Source organism: Moschus berezovskii, chromosome 10, assembly GCF_049115385.1.
Source record: "Moschus berezovskii isolate FMDL1 chromosome 10, NW_MosBer_1.0, whole genome shotgun sequence".
NCBI classification, from domain to species: domain Eukaryota; kingdom Metazoa; phylum Chordata; class Mammalia; order Artiodactyla; family Moschidae; genus Moschus; species Moschus berezovskii.
In genome coordinates, this window is record NC_142469.1 from 93,178,979 (window position 1) to 93,199,863 (window position 20,885).

Consider the following 20,885-nt stretch of genomic DNA (forward strand, 5'->3'; position numbering starts at 1 on the left):
TCGTACTAAAAGAAGTCGTGCCTCTTCCTGCCAGGGACTGTGTAGGAGAGGGAAGTCAGCGGGGGCCCCCAAGAGGTCGCTGGTGGCGCAAGAACCGAGGCCAGATTGGAGAGAAGGGAGGAAGGGGGAAACACACACACACACCCAGAAACTTTCTTCCATGTTGCGAATTATCGCCGCCCCCCCGCCCCCCTCCAGGGAGAGGCAGTAACGTGACACCCGAGAGAAACCCGGAGACCCGAGCAGAGGGAGGGAGGGAAGGAGGGAGGAGAGCGCCGCGGAGAGCCGGAGGGAGAAAGGGGAGGAGAAGGAGGAAAACCCCTGTCAAGGAGGTGGAGCGAGGGGGTGGTGTCCGCCTCCCGTTCCTCCCTGCAGTTTTTGTGGAGGAGCCTGAGCCGGGACAAAACACGCCGAGACCGACAGCCACAAAGCCGGGGGCGGGGGGGTCCACGCTGGCGCTGGAGGCGAGCCCCGGCGGCCGCGAGCGAGCCCGAGGCGCTGCGGGGCGCGGGGCGCGGGGGCGCTAGCGGGCCGGGCGCGGGCCGCGCCGCCGAGCCGGGGACGGGCGCCTCGGCCGCTCGGGCCGCGGCGGCGGGGACCATGCCGAGGAAAGTCTCCTGAGCCCGGCAACTTCGGCCCCCTCCCCGCCCCCCACCCGGGCTGCCCTCGGCGCGGCCCTGCCCATGTGCAGCCGGCCGGCAGGGCTCTCCTCCTCGGATGGGCAGGCGGATGGGTGACCTCTTCCTGGCACGGGCAGGCTGTGCGCGGCGGCGGAGCCGGCGATGAAGAAGAAGCAGCAGCAGCAGCATCCCGGCGGCGGCGCGGATCCCTGGCCCCATGGGGCCCCTCTGGGGGGCGCCCCTCCGGGCCTGGGCAGCTGGAAGCGCCGGGTCTCCCTGCTGCCCTTCCTGCGCTTCTCCCTCCGGGACTACGGTTTCTGCATGGCCACCCTGCTGGTCTTCTGCCTGGGCTCCCTCTTCTATCAGCTCGGCGGGGGACCCCCGCGCTTCCTGCTCGACCTGCGGCAGTATTTGGGTAAGGAAGGAAGGCGGGAGCGAGGGCGGCGCGAAGTTGTGCCGGGGCGGGGGTGGAGTGGGGAGCCGAGCGCGCGGGATACTTTGGCGCTGCCCCCGCCGCCGCCTCATCGAGGATCCCCAGGTGGGACTCCCGCGAGCATCCGTGCGGCGGCCCTGAGCGCCTGCTGCCTCCCGGGCGTCCGTCTGTCTGTCTGCGCAGAGGCGGGGTGGCGGTGGGGAGGCGCCGCGGGGTTGACTTGCCCGGCAGGTACCCCGGGGCGGGGCGCTGCTTACCTTCCCCCCTTCCTCGGCCACCCCGTCTGGGGTGGAGTGCTGGCGTGTGAGTTAGAGAGTGTGTACGAGAGAGAGTGTGTGTGTGTGTGTGTGTACTCGGGCCTGGCAGAGCGGGGAGAGGCGAGGGGCAGCGACGGCCCGTCCATGGCATTGTTAGCGACCACAGTCCCGTCCCGTCCAGCGCTCCGCGTCGCGGGGGTGGGATTAGTTCCTCCCCGGGGCCCGTTCTGCGAATTCTGTCCCGCAAGATCTCCTCCTGTCCCCTGGCCTAGGTGGCCCAGGGGCAGTCTGCGGGCTCCCGCGCTGTCTGTGAGCTGGTTTGTGCTTGGGACACCCCCTGCCCGCCTAGCTGTCCGTAGCGGGGATTGACCTGCTTCGACTGAACGATCCATAGCGCTGCGTGTCCCAAGTCTGAACTTTTGGGGGAGGTTGTGCCTGGTTTAATAGGAGCAAGGCTGCCTATGTTTTTGGAGAGGTGAGGGGAAGGAGCTTGAGAAAAGAGCGGCTCCAGAGAGAGGATGTGACCTGCGGCTCGGTGGTCAGTGCACGGGCAGAGGGGGTGCCAGGGCCCAGCGAGCGTACCCCAGGTCCCCGGTGCGCGCCTGGCTAAGGGAGGATGCTCCTCTCTCACAAGTCCGTGGCCAAGCAGGTCTCGACGGTGCGGGGTGGAGGTGGAAGAGGAGGTCATCGCACAAGTCCAAGAGGATGAACTAAAGCCCCCGGGGAACTTCCGGCATCTGTAGGACCCGAGCCAGCGGGCAAAGAGAAGCCCCCGGAGCGCTGGAACCACGAGCCACTCCGGCGGCTGGAGGCTGCCAACCTCACCCACAAAAATCCCTTCGTCGCCGAAGCCACAGGTCTAGATAGCAGATCGTTTCCGAAGGAAGAAAACCACTTCGGCAAAGTGACAGATGTGTTAGAGCGTTTTGAAATGTACATGCAGATAAAACAATGTTTTGTTTTCCCGCGTAGAGAAGCTCAGATTTTAAAAGTTACACTTCTCTTTCAGTAGAAACTTTGGGGGAACTACGGTTTTTGTAAGATGCTTTAGAGAAAATTAGAGGAAAATATTGCCCAAGTGGATTTTCAAAGAATAATCCTCAGCATCTGGTTTCCTAGGGGATTTGGGGTAATATGTACTTTTGCTAAATAATCAGCTCTTTTCTCTGGAGTTCTGTGTTTGGAAGTCTCACAGCCCCATTGGCTCTCAGATTCCTGCTCCTACCACACAGGTTGCTATTATTACCAACAGTTGCTGCTATAATAACTGGCGCAGGGAGGGGAGTGATTGAGAAGCTTAGGGGTCTTTCTCCATTAACTCTGATAAGGAATTCTTTGTTGGGGTTCTTTTCAAGCAAAATACAGAGGCCAGTGAGGTAGGGAAAGTACAGTGGGGAGGGAAGGAAGACACCTGTGATGTCCTTTGGAGCACTTGGCTTTGGGCAGGGCATTTTCCATAGGTAAGATTCCAGCCTGGACCAGACTGCCTGTAACACATCCACCCAGCTCTTAAAATGTCATGCTGATACCCTCCATGGGCTGGGAAACTTTGGGAGGAGGAAGGATCAAAGGCATGTAGTGAGGCTAAAATCAAGAAATTGCAGTATCTGGCCTGTTAACTGCTTGAAAATTCAGTCAGATATGCGTGGTATCCACAATTTTATACGCTTTCATTATGTACTCCAGGAAATGAAGCCTGATAAATTTGGGTGCTCGGTTGGCGAAAGGGTGAATTCACAAGCATTCATTCAGGGAACCAGAAAGAACTGAAGGATGGAATATCGCTCCTATTACTAACTCATCATTGAATTTCTGACTGATGCAATGGGTTGAAAATGACATCATTGCGAACTGAAAATAAGATAACCCTTGGCCAAATTTGTTCCCTGTTGTTTTGTTATGTAAACATAATGATTTTCAGGAAAAGTGGGCTTGTGGTCTTTAAGAGGGTCTAAAATATACCCTTAATAATATGAGGCCAAGGTATCTGCAGAATTATGCTCCTCTTGTTTCCTCCATTCTACTATTTTAGTGTCTGTGAAAACAAAATTGTGGTTAGTAAACACATCCTCTCAATTTTCCTAGGTAGCCAATTTTGGAGGCAAGTATTTTTCTTAAATATAAGTTCATATAAAGTCAAAATTTTCCAAATAAAAATATTATTTTTAGCAATATTTTTCTTGACAGAGTATTATGTTTTAATAAACTTCTATAATATTACATCTGACACATAGTAGCTACTAAATAAACATCTGTGGAAGTGACACTTGTACCTATTGTATCAAATAGGTAGTGTGATATGTAACATACTGAACACTGAATATTCTCACAGGGAAGAAATAGGACCATTTATGACAAAAGCTAACATTTACTGTGTATGTGGCAGTCAATGCACATGCAGAATGAAATTGTATTAGCACAGAAATATCATAGATTAGGTACAGCTGTTATCCCTATTTTTGATATGGGAGAAAGGAGGGCAAAGAAGTTCACTGACTTGTTGAAGGACACAGAGTAAGTAAGGCAAGACTTGAACCCACATCTGGTTGAATCAAGTGCCCACTGCATTAACACTACAAGCAGTTTAAGAGAAAAAGAAAATAGAGCCAAGATGGGAGTAGGGTGCTAAAGAACCGGCTGGTCAAAAAATGATCATTTTTATTTCTATAATTTCCTTTTCTTGATACTTTGAGTATCTTGAGGGGCCAGCAGGGAAGGAAAACCATGCAAGCAGCAGGTCTGCTCTTAACTCCACCTTCCTGTTATTCATCCCCAAGATGCCACCTCCATGAACTAGGTGACTGAACTCTCCCAGAGTCCCACAGTTGGAGGTGAGGTGAATTGGAATCGTAAATTTTTAATTTCTCTCTTTCTTTAGCATTCATTCTCTATTTAAGCTGTGTGTGCATGCTCAGTTGCTCAGCTGTGTCCAGCTCTTTGAGATGCCATGGACTGTTGCCTGCCAGGCTCCTCTGTCCATGGAATTTTCCACGCAAGACTACTGGAGTGGGCTGCCATTTCCAACTTTAGCAGATCTTCCCGACCAAGGGATTGAACCACATCTCCTGCATCTCCTGTATTGGCAAGCAGATTCTTTACCACTGTGCCACCTGAGAAGCCCCTGTCTAGGCCAGTAGTTCTCAGCGTGTGGTTCCTGGACCTACAGCATCGGCATCACCTGGTCACTTGTTACAAGTACAGGTTCTCAGGTCTCATCTCAGACCTACTGAATGAAACAGTGGGACCCCAGACTCTGTTTTAGTAAGTCTTCCAGGCAATTCTGATGCCGGTCTCAGTTCGTGAACATTGTTCTAGAGTCAGACTTGCTTTTGGGAAGTTCCCTATGTATTTGAGAGAAAGAGAAGTGATGAGAGTGAGAGAAGCGATTTATAAAATATTTCAAAAGCGACGGACATGGTTTCATTTTTAAACTTCAACTTTTAAAAATGCCTCTACTCTGCTGCACGTGCCCCATTGTTTCAAGAGGAAGAGCAGCCGACAGCTGCAGCCCCAGCTGGCTTTTGACTGTCTCAGGTTAGGAGATGCATGGAATGAGGTGAAGGGGAAAGCCTGGTGTGGAGGAAAAAGGGGGAGTCGGTAAAGATGCTTCCTCTTCGCAAAGGAACTGGGGTCAAGCAGCTTCTTTTTTCCTAGGCAGTTTGGGGAAGGGCAAAGTCTGTTCTTTTTTAAAAATGCTTTTTGCTGCAGCGGATTTATAAATAAAAAGGAAAGTGTGTGAGGGGGAGGAAAGTTATGCAGAGAGAACTCTTGTCTTGCTTCTTTACCTCCTTGAAATGGGTGGAGGAAGGAGAGCATAAGCACACAGTGGGGTCAGTAGACATGAACAGAGCAAATTGCTGTACTTAAACTTGGAGACCGTGGTGTGTGCAGTTCATTGAAATTATTTCATTTTGAAGTGGCATTCAGACGTTGACTTGCTGTAGAAAACTAACCAAAATCAAATGAAATCTCCCATAGAAATTAGATTATGATGCAGCCTCTGCCAGTAGACTCATTACTTATGAGCTGTGGAAATATCAAAAACTTGGAATAACACTCGTTACATAGATGTAAACTGAATAAGCCAGATGGCTTACTACTGATCCTGTACAACCGGCAAACTCTGATGATTTATCGTCAAGACTTGGATATGTGATTTAGCCTTTATGGGAACTAAATCTATGGGAACTAAATCTGTTGGATTGATCTCAAGTTGATAGGCTTTCCTTTCCATTTTTAACTTACACTATTTTAAACGGAGATATACTACTTTAGTTTTCAGAATTGCCAGTCTTGATATGTAGATTACATATGAGTGTGGCAATCTTGAGTCAAAAATGAAAGAAAAAGATGTAACTTTATTGACTTGAAAGTATCTAAGTTTAAATGAATTTAAAGGAAAATGTGAAAATTGAGGTCCAGACTTGTTGCAAAATAGTTTCTCTAAACCTTAAAAGTCAAATTAAGTTTCCTCTGCACATCATATATAGTTTAAATATAATACCCCAGCTCCCAGACAGTAATCTAGGAAGTGAATGCATAAAATATGATGTTATCAATAGAAACTGTTGACATAAAAAGAAAATAACATTCTTGTTCATAGCTGCAAGTTTATCTTCTAGGGTTGGTTGGGGACACAGTAGCACTGCTTTAGAGGAAGATAGAAAATGGAATTCAGCTATGGCAGACTGTTCTGTAAACACACAGCATGAATAGTGAAAAGCATTCTGTCTTGTAAACTATTTTTAATGTGGACTCATCTCAGTATGAGTTGTTTTAAACTACAGATAAATATGTATTATCTGGATACTGTCTTTCTTCAAATTCCCTGTCATTGATCCAACTTTAAAACACTAGTTGGTTTTGTGTTTGAGAAACTAGAATGAAAGTGCTCAAGATGTTTGAGTCCCCAAAGAAATAGTATCTTTTGCTTCCCTAGAGGGAAACAGCAGGAGCAGAAACTGTAGCTTTCCCTGCAGCTGCAGTGAACAGGACAGTGAAAAGGCATCTTATCTGACAAACTGTGGCTACTAGAATGATTAGAAATGGTCACTTGTTGTTTTTTTATTTTTTAGAAAGAAGTTAAGTCTTGACCACAAATAAGTTTTGTCCTACCTATGTTTATTTTTATTATAGAAACAACTTTAAGGGAACAGTGATATATATAAACCCTTTTATTTATCAGTAATGGAGAGAGAACACTGGAATTTCACCAAATTCTTGTTGCAGAAGTCAAAACGATGTAATAATATTGTGCAAGAAATTTCCAAATGAAGCACACTTCAGTATATGCTATTGATTTTTAATTCACTCACTTAAAATGTAATAGCTTTTAATTGTTTTTAGAATATTCCTAGATAAGTGAAACCATTGCTAGAGTCACTTCTAGAACATTTGCATCACCAAAAAGAAAATCCTCATTCGCTTTAATTATCACCTCACTATTCCTCCATTTCCCCAAGCCCTTGGGAACTATTTTCAGTCTTTATAGATTTGCCTCTTCTGGACATTTCATAGAAATGAAATCATATAATGTGTGATCTTTTGTGATTGGCTTCTTTTACTTAGAACATTGCTGTCAAGGTTCATTCATATTGTAGCCTGTATCAGTACTGATTCATTTTTATGACTGAATAATATTCCATTGTATGGATATACCACATTTTGTTTATCCACTCATCAATTTCTCAACATTTCAGTTGTTTCTTTTGGCTATTGTCCATATGGCTGCTGTGAACTTTTGTGTATAAGTTTTTGTATGAACCTCTATTTTCCAGTTCAGTTCAGTTGCTTAGTTGTGTCTGACTCTTTGTGACCCCATGGACTGCAGCTCACCAGGCTTCCCTGTCCATCACCAACTCCCAGAGCTTACTCAAACTCATGTCCATTGAGTTCATGATGCCATCCAACCATCTCATCCTGTCATCCCCTTCTCCCACCTTCAGTCTTTCCCAGCATCAGGGTCTTTTCCAGTTCTTTGCATCAGATGGCCAAAGTATTGGAGTTTCAGCTTCAGCATCAGCGCTTCCAATGAATACTCAGGACAGATTTCCTTTACAATTGACTGGTTTGATCTCTTTGCAGTCCAAGGGACTCTCAAGAGTCTTCTCCAACACCACACTTCAAAAGTATCAATTCTCCGGCGCTCAGCTTTCTTTACAGTCCAACTCTCACATCCATATATGGCTACTAGAAAAACCATAGCTTTGACTAGATGGACCTTTGTTGGCAAAGTCATGTCTCTGCTTTTTAATATGCTGTGTAGGTTGGTCATAGCTTTTCTTCCAAGGAGCAAGCATCTTTTAATTTCGTGGCTGCAGTCACCATCTGCAGTGATTCTGGAGCCCCCCAAAATAAAGTCTCTAACTATTTCCATTGTTTCCCCATCTATTTGCCATGAAGTGATGGGATCGGATGCCATGATCTTAGTTTTCTGAATGTTGCACTTTAAGCCAACTTTTTCACTCTCCTCTTTGACTTTCATCAAGAGGCTGTTTAGTTCTTCACTTTCTGCCCTAAGTATACACATCGGAGTGAATTGCTAGGTCATATGATAATTCTATGTTTAATTTATTGAGGAACTGCCAAGTTATTTTCCACAGTGGCTGCACCATTGTATATCCCCACCCACAGTTTATGAGTTCCAGTTTCTCTACAGCTTTACCAACACTTGTTATTTTCCATTATTTTGATTGTAGACATCCTAATGGGTATGAAGTGGTATCTTATTGTGACTTTTTTTTTTTGGTGTCTTCTTAATGATTAGTGATGTAGGACATCTTTTCCTGTGCTTTTTGGCCATATGTATATCTTTCTTGGAAAAATGTCTATACACACTCTTTGCCCATTTTTTACCTGAGTTGGTTTTTTTGTTTTGAGTTTTAAGTACAGTGTCTGGGTATAGAGTAAAACCTAAATAAATTTCTAGCGACTGAACACAAAGCCCTCTTTGAAAGAATCTTGGGGGTCTTGTTTTACAGTTATGGATGACTGAATAGTAAACACTTTACATTTAGTTCTACTGTATGAAAATTCTTAAATAGGTAACACAACTATTTTACAGGTGTCACAAAGATTATTGTGACTTATATTTGGAGTATGAGTGTTGCCAATCTTGAAGAGCAGATTATAGTACAATGGCGTGAGAATTCTTTCTTTGTGCTTATTCAGTAGAATGGAGTCAATGAGTTCAGCAGGGGAAAACATTTGTGTACATTATGTTCCTTATCCTATGTACTATGAGGCTACCAAGGAAATCTAGAGCATTCTTACAAAATTAGGATTCATGTGCAATTCCTTTTTATTCACATTGTGGTATAATACACAGAACAAATATATAGTCCTTTAGTAAAGTAGTAAAATAAATTAGAAATTTAACTTTTGTAAAATAAATTAAGATTTTAGGAAGAAATATTTCCTTCAAAGTGTTAGAAATTTTTAGTGGGTTTTAAAATTATATATTATCAAAATAAGAAGCTTTAAAATAAGTACAGTCAATTCCATGCTGCCTGATAAGAGATTCAATTTGAATAGTTTGTAACACTCTTATACTGAAAATTATCAGGGAGCAAGATAGCAGTTTAGTTTCCAGGGTATGCTTCACTTCTCAGTCTATCTCAGATTTTGTAGCAATTGCCTGTAATTTCCCAAAGACAGCCACTGGCTCATCTTTCTTGTCTCCCCACCCACCTGCCTTGGCTTCTGCTATTGCCCCTTTGCTGATGGCTAGTGATTCATGGGGTCGCAAAGAGTCAGACACGACTGAGTGACTGAACTGAGCTGAACTGAACTGAAGGAAGCTCAAAACCCAAGGATGATCTCTGCACTCCTTAGTACTTATTTCATAATCACTTTTGAAGTTTTGACACTCCACTGTGTATTGCCATAATCTGTAGGCAGGCTCCTTGGCAGGAGGAAGCTTGCTCAATACTTTGCATCTCTCCTGTGACACCTCTCCTGGGTGCTCCACATGAACCTGTAGGAAGTATCTGTTGATTCAAAATATTTGCTAAGCAGACTGTTCTCTACTAGGGCTTCAGTTCTGCTTTGCTTTGTCCCTATTTTAAGTAGAGAATGTGGGGAGGGGTTCCAGGAAAGACTCTAGCCAACGGTTGATTCTTCAACCCATCTCTTTCTGGCTGTTTGAAGCATATGCTCCAAAGATGTTAAAACCACTATGACATACAGTTCCATAAACGTTTCCTTCTGTGATGTTGTCTACCTCTTACCTGTTGGGATTTAGAATTGCATCGACAGAGCTTTCATTGTAATTAAGACTGCCTGAGGTCAATCTAGAGATCCGAGTGCATACTAGAATGCAAAAACTTCTTGTTTCTTGTCATTTTCCTGAACCCTAAACCAGTTGTTTTGGGAATTTGCAGAATAGCAGTTTGTCTCTTGTTCTAGGTCAATGTCTTAAGTAGCAATTTGTATTAAATTAGCTGGTACATTTCAAGCGTGACTGTAAGGAGATGAGACCATAAGATGATGAGGTTTTTGAAATAGAGACTGAATGGATTTTAACCTAGAATGGCAGAATAATAGATTATAAAATTAAGGCTCAGTGCATAAACCCATTGACCTTGTTTACTGAAAGACATGGAAATAACCTTAAGTTATGGCCTTGATTAAGTAATTCTGATTTCATTCATTGATAGATGATTTAAATAACCACTTGCATTAAACTGTAATACATTTCTGGAAACATCATTGATTTCTTTTTTCTAGTTCAGTGAGTATGACTTTCAGAGTCTTATGAAAAAAAAATGAAAGTATTTTGAAACATATAAATTTCTTTGTTCAGTCATTCAGCAGATATTCACTGAAAGCTTTCTGTGGGTCGGAAGCATCAGATACTAGAAAAAGTACAAGCTTTCGAGCAGGGATCTGGGTATGAATGACTGTTTCCACTTCTCAGCTGGAACGCGGGCAATGCTCTTATCTTCTCAAAACTGTTGTTTGTTGTTTAGTCACTAAGTCCTATCCAACTCTTTTGTGGCTCCATGGACTATGTAGCCTGCCTAGCTTCTCTGTCCATGGGATCTTCCAGGCAAGAATATTGGAGTGGGTTGCCATTTCTTTCTCCAGGGGATCTTCCCAACCCAGGGATCGAACCTGCATCTCCTGCATTGGAAGGCAGATCCTTTACCACTGTACCACCAGGGAAGCCCCATATGATGGGATTACTCTGGTGACTCAGATGGTAAAGAATCCGCCTGCAGTGAGGAAGACCTGGGTTGGGAAGATCCCCTGGAGGAGGGCATGGCAACCCACTCCAGTCTTCTTGTCTGGAGAATCGCCATGGGCAGAGGAGCCTGGCGGGCTACAGTCCATGGGATTGCAAAGAGTCGGATGTGACTGAGTGACTAAGCACAACATTTTATAAAGTACTTGTCTAACTCAAGGCCTGGCATTTGATTTCAGCAAATGCCAATTTTCTCGCCTTATTCTTTGCTTCTCTCAGATCCCCTTTTCTTTTGGCACACACATACCGGTAGAATATGCAGATTCATTCATGGCTTGCTTCTATTTGAATGAACCATTCTACCCAAGAAGTGTGAAATTACTGATGCGGTATTTTTGTGGCTTATCTTGTCACCCTCACCTTCAAACTGATGAGGGCTCGTCAGCAGCTCACATTCTCCAGTCATTTGTCCTGCTAACTATACACACACACATCTTTCTGCTTCTTAACCTCTCTTCTGCTTCCTGGAAACCATCTGAAAAAGACATTCTTTGCCCAGCCTGCTTTTCTCTGTTTTGAATTTATCCACGTTCCTCCCCACCCCAGACGCACACACCTTGCATTCACAAAACGAACATAGTTGTAAGAGAAGGAGTATGGCACAGCTCCCTGTCTGGGATCGCCAGCTGGTCTAGGACTGGACTGTGATCCACATCAGTCTACCCTTTCAAATGATCACAGAGCCAGGCATACACTGGGTCTGCTGCCAGAGCCTCTCACCCTTGTGATGGGACTACCGTGCCCAGTAGTCTAGCCACGGATTTGTCTCTGGGTCTCACTTCCCTTCCATTGGAGGTCAGGGCAGGGACAGTGAACCAAAGTAGCGGGTCATGTCTTTGTCAAAAGGCTGGTGAACTTGCTTCTGTTTTCCATTCTCTACTTCTTCATGTTGCCTCGACCGGTCCAGCCTCTGATGGGTGTTGGGGCAAGCCAGAGCCACCAGGGCCATTACTCTCCAGGGTGGCTGGTCACCCAGTCCCTTGAGAAGCTGAAAGCAAGTGGGATTTTACATTACTTAATGGAAAGTTAAATTTTGTCAAGGTAAACCATGACCTTGCAACTCTGGCACAGAGCTTCCTTTGACACGTAGACTATTTGACACAAATGCCTTCTCACTGCGTAAGTGCAACAGTCAGGCAAGGCCGTGTGGGTTGCTGGAAGGGACAGGGGACCTGGGTCTGGAGGGAGTCTCCAAAAGTTCAGTGGTCAGTACTGTTGAGTCACGTGAACTTCCTAGGCTTACATTTCTTCACCTCCCAAATGACGATATTTAGTTAGGTCGGTGATCCTCAGTTGTTTTCCTTTCCTAGGACCCTCATTAGCAGCAGTGTTTCCATGTGGTCTTGATGGTCTGTCTGGGAATATGTCCCAGTGGCCAGGAAAGGGAAAATGGAGATAGTTCTGGAGCTTTCCAGATGACGGTGCCTCATTTTTTTTAGAATGGCTGAATGAGGTACTCTCTAAGGTCCCACCTGGAGCTTCCCAGTGGCTCAGTGGTCAAGGGTTGGCGTGCAGTGCAGGAGCCGCAGGTAGATGCAGGTTCGATCCCTGGGTCGGGAAGATCCCCTGGAGCAGGGAATGGCAACTCACTCCAGTATTCTTGCCTGGGAAATCCCATGGACAGAGGAGCCTGGCAGGCTATAGTCTATGAGGTCACAAAGAGTCGGACATAACTGAGTGGCTAACAGTTTCACTTTGTGGAGAGGAGTTACTATCAGAAGGGACTCTCTTCTCAACTGTTTTCTTTTGTTGACTGTGCTACAACAACTATCAGAAGGGACTATCAGTTACTATCAGAAGGGACTCTCTTCTCAACAGTTTTCTTTTCTTGACTGTGCTACAACAACCCTTGCCTGTAGTTACAGGCAGGTGAGTGGAGCTGGGGTGAGGGGAGGGGAGGCACACCTCTCTGGAGCTCTGTCTCAGGTCCTAAATACAAGTCTTGCTGAGTTCTCGGTGCCACATTTGTGTTGGACGGTCTGCCCGCTGAGATACCCTTCTCCACACTAAGAAGCACAGCCAGCAAACCACTCCCAGTTCACAGCAAATAGCACGTGCCTCCTGCCCTGCTTCCCTCCACCCCTGAGACTTTGCTGAGTCTGTAAGAAGCGGAGGACAGAAGGAACTAATGTGGTGCTTAGAATGCATCATCTTCCCTGAAAGTATTTTCGTAATATTCCTGAAAGCAAGGGAACTCACTCATCTGGTTGGAGTTTTCGCAGAAACGTAATTGCAGATTTTTTTGCAACTTCATTCTGCTTTAGTGTCAAAATGCAACCAGCGATGTGCCAAAAAATGTGTGTTAAATCACACGCAGATTTAGACACTTCAAGAGGAAGTTATTTTTACCATAGTGGGGAAGAAAACAGAAAGTGACGATTAGCAGGGAAGCCAAGGCGGGGCTGAGTCAGGAGGGGAAGGCACGCCTGCCTCTCCTGTTTTGCCAGGCTGGCCTGGGGATTGTGGTGTGGTCGCCTCTTAGCAGGTAGAGCAAGGAGTTCCGGTGTGGAAGACCTGTCCCGAGGAGGATGTTGACATAACCTCCATGTGTGTTGCCCGTTTGAACCGTGTGGAGTTCGCGTTGGTCCCTGCTGAAAACATAGCCCCTCCTAGAAACTGCTCTCTAACTAGCAGCTGAGTAGGATCTGGAGGTGAAAATGGAGGACAGCATTCTGGAAAGCTCCATAAATATGAAAACCAAATGGCGCGGTGTCTTTAGTTTTCTTTAGCAGATGACAGGATTGAGGTTGTATTATTTTCTTTGCTCATGCTTTTCTCAGCTCAGAAGGCTGCTCTTGTTTGCTTGCCCAGCGGAGATCCAGGGCCTTACGGAGTCTGAAATGTTTGTTGTTATGTTCTTCTAGCCCTGCTGTGAGATGAAGAGGTTCCTAGAAATGAAAGGGAGGGAGGAAGAAATGTTTGTTAGCATCCACAACCTCTGTCTTTTTATGGCTCTTTACACCCAGCCGAAGGATATCTGCTCTACCATGTAGTGATAAGATTTCAAGTCTCTTGAGTTTGAAGCTTGATGGTGAACTTTTCAAATGCGTTTGGATGAGGCTTTATTCAGGCCTTCTTGTGTCTGGCCCTCCTGTTCCTTACTTGGAGAGGTGTGCAGGTCCCGTGCCAGTGTGTGTTGAAACAGTTACAATGGTGCCACTCTGCTTGTGACCTGAGCTCTGGCATCAAAAGTGTGGATGTGGGCACACTGTTAGGCGTGTTCCCTAGCTTGGATGGGGAGGACCTATTGGAAAATACGTTGGCTATTCTGTGGGCTCCTACTTTTGTGTTTTGTTTCTTTCATGACATAATGAATTTGCTGTTTCAAAACCTAGTTGCTTTTCACCAGATTTTTCCTGGCCACCTTGTTGGAATGATAGGTGAGTTTTGTCAGTTTCAGAGTAAGTCTTCCCCACAGGCTTACGTTCCATGGAAGCTTCATCTGCATGAGACAAAGGATCAGAAAACATGTGTTTTCCTATTGCTTTCAGATGCCCGCCCTCCTTCCCATGTGGCTTGGCAGCCATCCTCTGTCATCTCTTCCATCTATTCAAGTTCATTCCTTCAACAAGTGTTCATCAAGCTCCAGTTATGCACTGGGTGCTGGAGGTAGTGTGACTAATGACACTGTCCCTGCCCTGGGTGCGGGGAGGGGACTGGATTCTACTGGGAGGGGCAGAGAATGACTTAGAATAAATGTAAAGTGATAAATAGGGGGTTTCTGGGAAGCTAAAGGAGGAGAATAGAAGCAGGGATTAGATCTGCCTGGCTGTGATTAGGTTAATGATCTCCTTGGTTAAGATCCTGTTTATGCCAGGAGCTCGGGGCTTCTCAAATCTGGCTGCATAATAGAATAACCTGGAGAACTTTGGAAAATACTGATTTTCATTAATTTGGTCAGAGGTAGGGCCTGGGCATCTGTATTTGTTTAAAACTCCCCATACAATTCTGATGTGCAACCAAACTGGAGAACCTCTGTAGTTCATAGATGGCCAGGTAGCTTTGGGTGTGCACTTCATCCTTTTGTGGTATTATTTAGAGATGTTTCGCTTAGCCTGGAGTCTTTTATTTGGCTGTGACTTTTAACACTTTAGCTTTCAGCTTCTCTGTACAAGCTCTTCTCAAACTTAAATGTGCATTCAAATCACCGAGGAATTTGTTAAATTCAGGGCTAATAGTTGGGGGTTGGAGTCTGAGATTCAGCATTCCCCCAAAGCTCCCAGTGTCACCAGTGCCCTAGTCAGAGGACCACATTTTGAGTAATAAGTGTCTATACTGTAGTATTTTGGGAATGTGATTTATTCTTGTAAACAGACAAATGAGTGAGGGTTCATCCTAGCCACCATCTGTACTATTAAATGTTTCATTAATTTCTTTTAATTGGATTCTCATTCGCCAGTTTGATTGTTCTCATTTAAGAACATTCTATGGTCTCTAGGGGTCACACAGAGTCGGACACGACTGAAGTGACTTAGCAGCAGCATGGTCTCTAGGTGCATGCCTGCGTGCTCAGTCATGTCTCTTCACCACCTCATGGACTGTAGCCCACCTGGCTCCTCTGTTCATGGAATTTGCCAGGCAAGAATACTAGAGTGGATTACTGTTTCCTACTTCAAGGGATCTTCCTGACCCAGGGATCAAACTCTTGAGTCTCCTGCATTGGCCGGAGGATTCTTTACGTGTGCCACCTGGAAAGCCCCTTAATAACATTAGCTTTTTCTTAAGAATCACACACTTGCCTGATTAAAGTTTGAAAATGTCTGCTTTTATTAATTTCTGTAATCCATAGTATTGAAATACAGGCTGTTTGGAGATTTGTGAACATACAGATGCGACCTGTTGTCAAGTTTATTACTAAGCACAGGAGGTTAAACAATTGGTCTTGGATATAAAGTTTTTTCAAATAGTTACTACAGATTCTTGCACTGTTTTTAATCTTAATAATGTTGGAATTCATTGCCAAGAGTCCTATTTTCCAAATATTCCAGGTAACTTTTTTTTTTTCATGGTCAGAGCAAATAATGGGGTGTAAATAAAGCAAATAATTGGAATGACTCAGTGTAATACTTTGAAAACACAATTTTAATAAATAATTAAAACTCTTACATGCTCCTTGTAGAAAACTGGGAAATAGAAAAGCACAAAGAAGAAAGTAAAATGTGTGTTAATTCTTGTATTGAGAAGTACTTTGGTTTGGTTGTATGCTTCCAAGCAGTATAACAAATGTCATTTTGTGTCTTTACATGGTGTTCAACAACATTGGTTTTCATGGCGGCAGAGTTTTTTTTGAATGTATAATAATTCCTCTAGCAAGGACTTTTGATATTTAGCCTATTTCCAGCTTTTCATGATTCTACATAAAGTTGTGATGAATAGTATTAAATTTTTGCACACTTCTCTACTACCCTGGAAGAAATTCCTAGACTTGAAATTGCTGGGTTAAAGTGTGCACCCATTAAAAAAAATCACTTTTAGTACGAATTGCCATATGCTTTGGTTTCTTTCACCAGCAGCCTGTTTTGGTCATATTTTGCAAGCACTGGATATAATCTTATAAAACTCCTCACCCATTCAGTTGGTGAAAAATGATATTTTAAACTCTAATTCACATTTGTTTGAATATTGATGAAACGGAACAATTTGACTATCTTTTGGGAATTATGTTTTTTTTCCTGCTTTTCCTCTATAGATATGTTCTTTTTTTTGCTAATTTTAAGAATTCTTAAGAGATGAGGGGTATTAGCCCTTCACCATACATTTAAATATGTTTTTAAATTGTCCTTTAATTTTAAAAATCAGTTTCTTTTTTCTTTATTCTAATTAACTTTTTTCCATTTATTATTTTTGCTTTACTTTAATGCTTAGGAAGGTCTCATATCCTGTATTTTCCCTATATTTTCTTCTAGTTCATCTGTTGTTTCACATTTTCATTTACTTTTTACATTCTTTCAGCATTTATTTTGGTGTGAATTGATCCAATGGCTTTGCAAGTCTAGTTGTAGACAGAGTCATACTTGAGTGATGTCATTCTTTAACGTTAAATTCAATTTTCAAACCTTGAAATTGATTTCAAGCCTAACTCTCCTTAGAAGATTTGAACCCCGCATTTGCCATTTAATTTCTGAACTTTTGGGGACAAGGTCCCCCAGCTTCCAGCCCATGGCGCTTGTTTCTGGAGAGAACTTTTGTGTGTCAGTAGATTGTAGAGTCTCTGGCAAGTCTAGGCAGACACGACTACTCTCCTTGCCCACTCGGCCTGGGTTGCCTGAGTAAGTGCAGGACTAGGCAAGTTTTTAAGTCTTAGCCTCTTGGATCCCTTTTGAGTCTCTGGAGCAAAAAATAAGCACCCCATCCCCAGACACATGCTTCCTTTTCAGCTGAGCTAGAACCCTTAGGGGGCAGTGATAGATGAGCTCCTCATGGACAGCCTGTCTCAGCCAGCCCTCAGCCCTTTGTAGTTTCTTGTAATGAGGACAGCCCTCTTTTAAACACTGTTTTCTAAGCAGCTAGATGACAATAAGTTGTTTAGCTCCTGTGTGCTGTTATTCTTTTGAATGTTTATAAAATTCAAGGGACCACAATTTGATGACAGAGACATCTGAAGGCCAACCATATGGTCTAATAGAACTACAACTCCTTTTTTTTTGGAAATCACATTTCTTCTGTGAATTTGCCCCGAACAGGATGCTTACTATCACAGGAGGCAGTGTTGTATAAAAGAGCAGTGGCTTCAAATCAGAAGTCCTCTGTGTGAGTCCTGGCATTGCCAGCGTGCAGCTGTGCAACCTTGGGCATTTCATGTACACTTTCTGAGTTTCCACTGGAAACTTTAGAGGGACTCTTTCTGCTCCGGAACAACAACTACTAGATTATGAAGAGAATGCTGTCTGCTACTCTGCTGACTGGAATACTGTGAAAATTTGCATTTTTAATATCTGCTAATGCACACCTTCATTTTAATTATCCAGGCAGAAGCCTAGCCAGAGCAGGTGGCACTCCAGAGTTTAGGAGCCAGAGAGATGTTACTTACTGTGCGATGTGTGTGTCTTGTGTCAACAAGCAAACAAACACATCCATCAAAATTCTGTCTCTAGGCATTCACAAACAGTGCTTATTGTTGTGTGTATTCCTACCCTTTCTGAACTCTGTGGTTTTCGTGCAGGAAGAAGACCTCCAGAGACTGTGTAAATTACATTTTTGTCCAGTAAATGTTTTTATTTGTTGAAAGAATATTCTTGCAAAGAATAGTTTGATGATTGAAAGTTCTAAAACGTTTATCCTTGATATTACAAAAATTACTTGATTTTAATTTTTCAAATTTTTTTTTCAAAATCGAATGTGCCAAAGACGCAAAGATTTTTCTAAAGAGCTGCTAGCCTAGTTGTCTCTGATACAGATGTATGTATTGATAACTTTCATATGTGTATTTATGGTAGAAGAGATTCATTCACATGCCTTGGGGAGCATGGGGGATGGGAAATAGGGAGAAGGAGAGGGCTTCATGGAAGAAGTTACGTGAGCTGGGTATTGAAGCATAAATAGGAGTTTGCCCGACAGAGATGTGGCAAAAGGACATTCCAGAAAGAAAGAGCAGCCCTGGAGAAGGCTAAGGGAAAGAAAGTGAAAGTGTCAGTTGCTCAGTTATGTCTGACTCTTTGCAACCCCATGGACTGTAGCTCTCTAGGCTCCTCTGTCCATGGAATTTTCCACGCAAGAATACTGGAGTGGGTTGCCATTCCCTTTTCCAGGGGATCTTTCCGACCCAGGGATCGAACATGGGTCTCCTGCATTGCATCCAGATTCTTTATGGTCTGAGCCACCAGGGAAGAGAATTGTCGCCCCTTTGAGCCCTTTGAGCAATATGCATGGTTGCTTGGAGACTGTAACAGGACAGAGGAACGGGGGTTGCTACAAGGAAGGCTCTAGGGAAAGGGGTAGATTTTAGAGGATCTTGTACATTACACTAATTGGCACACCATAGGAAGCCACTGAGCATTTTCAGACCACAGTGTGTTAGCAGACTTGTTATTCATGAATTTAGCTCTGGAAACAGAAAGTCACAGCAGAGCTGAAGTAGGTATCTGAAACGGTTCTCAGATTGAAAGTGAGTCACTCAGTAGTGTTCAATCTTTGTGACCCCATGGACTGTAACCCGTCAGGCTTCTCTGTCTATGGGATTCTCCAGGCAAGAATACTGGAGTGGGTTGCCAATTTCCTTCTCCAGGGGATCTTCCCGACCCAGGGATCGAACTCAGATCTCCCACATTGCAGGCAGATTCTTTACTGTCTGAGCCATCAGGGAATCGCTCAAACTGAATGGTGCTTTAAAGATCAAAAAGTTCTTGCACGCAGGTTATCAAACGTGTTTCTTTACTTTTTCTAATAGTGGGTGTTAAGCTTGCTGTGCATATGAGGAACCTGAGCCCAGAGATGTTTGAAGGGCCCTGAGCGTTCTGTGGGTGAGGTGGGGAGGAATTTTGCATCCAGTTTGAGTCTGCTTGGGCTCCAGGGATCTCTTCCATTTCACCCCGTGCCATGTAGAGGCATATTTCAGCAAAAGTACTCAAGTACTTTCTGACTCTTTTAGTTTGAACTTTCAAAATAGTTTTAATATTGATAAAGAAAACTTGACAGGAAAACCAACTTAACTCTTCTCCTGCAGGTGTTTATTTAGTGTAATATAGTCATGTAGAGTTACCTCTTTGCTGACGTTTTCCTGTTATGACAGCGTGCTACAAGCTGATGGTTTGTTTTCTCTGATTAGCTGAAATGGGAAGAAAAATCCTCACTGTATTTTTATTAGGAGAGGTTATAACATATCTTGATTTCACATTTCATTTATTTAGGTAACTGAGATCATGCCATTTTGTCATATATTAAGTTGACATTTAGGCTATAATTTCTTGCTGTTTTAGAAATGACTTTTTGCTGTGTATAGGAGGTTTATTTTCTCTGCTGCTTTATTGAAGACTCTTTAGAAGTGACTCCATTTGTGTCTTAACTGAAGTTCCGTATTCTGGGGCTGTCTATCCTGCATTCTGACTAAAGCTTTTTGTAAAGCATTTCAGCTCCTCAAACTGCTGTTGGAAGACATCCTGCCCTACCTGTGCTGCCACCTGCTCTATGACATTTAAAGCAAAATAGTCTAATTGTTTTGTCTTTAAAAAAAAAACAAAAAACAGAAACAGGTTTCTAAATCTCTGATTTTGCTAAAGCACAATTGGAGGAGAGGTGTTCAGATCACAAAAACATTGAATTATGCTAAGATTGTGATGGGTGGGTAGATAGTCCTTGAAATGACTTTTTGATCTCTTGAATTTCAGGACATCTTTTTAGAGAAGAGGTGAAGGGAAATTGCCCAAAGGGATGCTCCATGCCCTGAGTGAGCCTACGTGAACTTGCCCTGGGTCTGGCGTTTATTGAGTGATAATGTTTATTATGGTAATGTTAATGTTTATTATGGTATGATGTCCCTTGGACTGCAAGGAGATCCAACCAGTCCATTCTAAAGGAGATCAATCCTGGGTGTTCATTGGAAGGACTGATACTAAAGCTGAAACTCCAATACTTTGGTCACCTCATGCGACGAGTTGACTTGCTGGAAAAGACTCTGATGCTGGGAAGGATTGGGGGCGGGAGGAGAAGGGGACGACAGAGAATGAGATGGCTGGATGGCATCACTGACTCGATGGACATGAGTTTGAGTGAACTCCGGGAGTTGGTGATGGACAGGGAGGCCTGGCGTGCTGCGATTCATGGGGTCGCAAAGAGTCGGACACGACTGAGCGACTGAACTGAACTGAACTGAACTGAACTGAATGTTTATATGGTAACTAGAACATGAACCTGGAATGAGAGTTTTTGTAGCTGAATGTTAAATTTTGTTATTGTTGTTTAGTCACTCAGTTGTGTCCAATTCTTTTGCGACCCCATTGACTGTAGGTCGCCAGGATCTTCTGTCCATGAGATTTCCCAGGCAACAATACTGGAGTGGGTTGCCAATTCCTTCCCCAGGGGCTCTTTCAAACCCAGGGATCAAATCTACATCTCCTGCATTGCAGGGGAATTCTTTACCACTGACTCACCTAAGAAGCTCAGCATTGACTGGATAAACATGAAAAAAAAATCTAATCTAAATTGTTATCTATAGGGGAAAAATGATATGGACGATTGAATAACCCATATAGGGAGATACTGCACCGTCAGTTCAGTCGCTCAGTCATGTCCGCCTCTGCGAACCCATGGACTGCAGCATGCCGGGCTTCCCTGTCTATCACCAACTCCTGGAGCTTGCTCAAACTCATATCCATCGAGTTGGTGATATCATCCAA

General features: G+C 44.0%; 1 protein-coding gene across 1 annotated transcript in view; it reads left to right on the forward strand.

Annotated features, from left to right (window-relative positions):
- The first annotated feature begins 569 nt into the window (after nt 1-569).
- The window catches only part of UST (uronyl 2-sulfotransferase), a 316,076-nt gene continuing 295,760 nt past the window's right edge, over nt 570-20,885 (forward strand). Inside the window, exon 1 of the mRNA XM_055433861.2 lies at nt 570-1,035. Coding sequence (XP_055289836.2) covers nt 783-1,035 — 253 coding nt within the window. The 5' untranslated portion in view covers nt 570-782. The remainder of the gene's footprint in view (nt 1,036-20,885) is intronic.